General features: G+C 40.4%; 1 protein-coding gene across 1 annotated transcript in view; it reads left to right on the forward strand.

Annotated features, from left to right (window-relative positions):
* VSTM4 (V-set and transmembrane domain containing 4) overlaps nt 1-1,198 on the forward strand; it is a 256,023-nt gene that overhangs the window by 91,040 nt on the left and 163,785 nt on the right. The window contains exon 5 of the mRNA XM_006874618.1: nt 359-466. Within this exon, the coding sequence (XP_006874680.1) occupies nt 359-466 (108 nt within the window). The remainder of the gene's footprint in view (nt 1-358; nt 467-1,198) is intronic.

The following is a 1,198-nucleotide window of genomic DNA, read 5'->3' on the forward strand; positions in this document are numbered from 1 at the left end:
CAATTGTGTGGGTCTATTTCTGGTGTAGTGCTGTAAGGTAAGCACTTGACCATAAGGTCAGTTTGATCCTCAAGGTTGGTGGTTCAAACTCACCAGCCGCTCCTTGAAAACCCTATACTGGGTCATCACTATGAGTCAGAACCAACTCAATAGCACTTAGCAACAGCAACATTTCTGGATACCATATTCTGTTCCATTGCTCTATGTAGCTATCTCACTGTCAGTATCACATGGTAGAATATTGATTGTTGTAGTATTGCAACTTCTGAAATATTTTCTCACATGTTTTGTGAAGATGGTGGTGAACTTTCTGTGATGTGGCCCCTTGCAATGATGATGCCCTGCCCTTGCCTTTCAGATCTCTACGTGTATGCTGTCCTCGTGTGCTGTGTTGGGATCATCAGCATTCTTCTGTTCACTTTGATTATCATCTGGCAGTCATTGTTCAACAAAAAGAAATCCCGAGGTAAGAACTGATGTTCTCCTGTCTGGAGTGGGGGTAACATTTGAAGGCCTGGTTTTGAACACAAATGAAAGGCAGAGGATGCTGGGGAAAATGTGTAGTTTATTCAGGAGTTATTTATCTAATGGGCAAAGAGTGATGAGTGAAAAGGTTTTACCCCTTGTTCTTGTTAGGTCCTGTGGAATTGTCCCCCAACTCAGGGTGATCCCACAGCCAATTGCACAAAATGTTGCCTAGTCCTATGCTATGTCCATATGTTGTACGATCTCTGTTGTGGTCCATAGGGTTTTCACTGGTGTCAACATTTAACGATATTTGGAAGTGCATCACTAGGACTTTCTCCTTGTCTGTCTTAATCTGGAAGCTGCACTGAAACTTGCTCAGTATCTTAGACTTACAAACTTTCTCTGATAGATAGGCTGTGATTGTGCATGAGGTTCATTGGCTGTAATCGAATCCAGGTTTTCTGCATGGAAGAGAAGAATTCTGCCACTGAGTCATCAATGCCCTATTGTTACCTTAAATTCTGCTAAAATAAATTGTGACCACAGCTAATTTTGTTTTCACTTCCCTGTTTGTCACTATTTCTTCTTTTGGTTACTGAGATTGGTGTTTTTTGTTTGTTTGTTTGTTTTTAAATTGAACTTTTTATTGTGAATTGAGTGACGGCTTACCAAACAACATCATCAGTTTTACATTCTACAAATTACACACTTTGTTTCATCTCCATGACCA

The sequence above is a fragment of the Chrysochloris asiatica genome, unplaced genomic scaffold, assembly GCF_000296735.1.
Source record: "Chrysochloris asiatica unplaced genomic scaffold, ChrAsi1.0 scaffold00289, whole genome shotgun sequence".
Classification (NCBI taxonomy): domain Eukaryota; kingdom Metazoa; phylum Chordata; class Mammalia; order Afrosoricida; family Chrysochloridae; genus Chrysochloris; species Chrysochloris asiatica.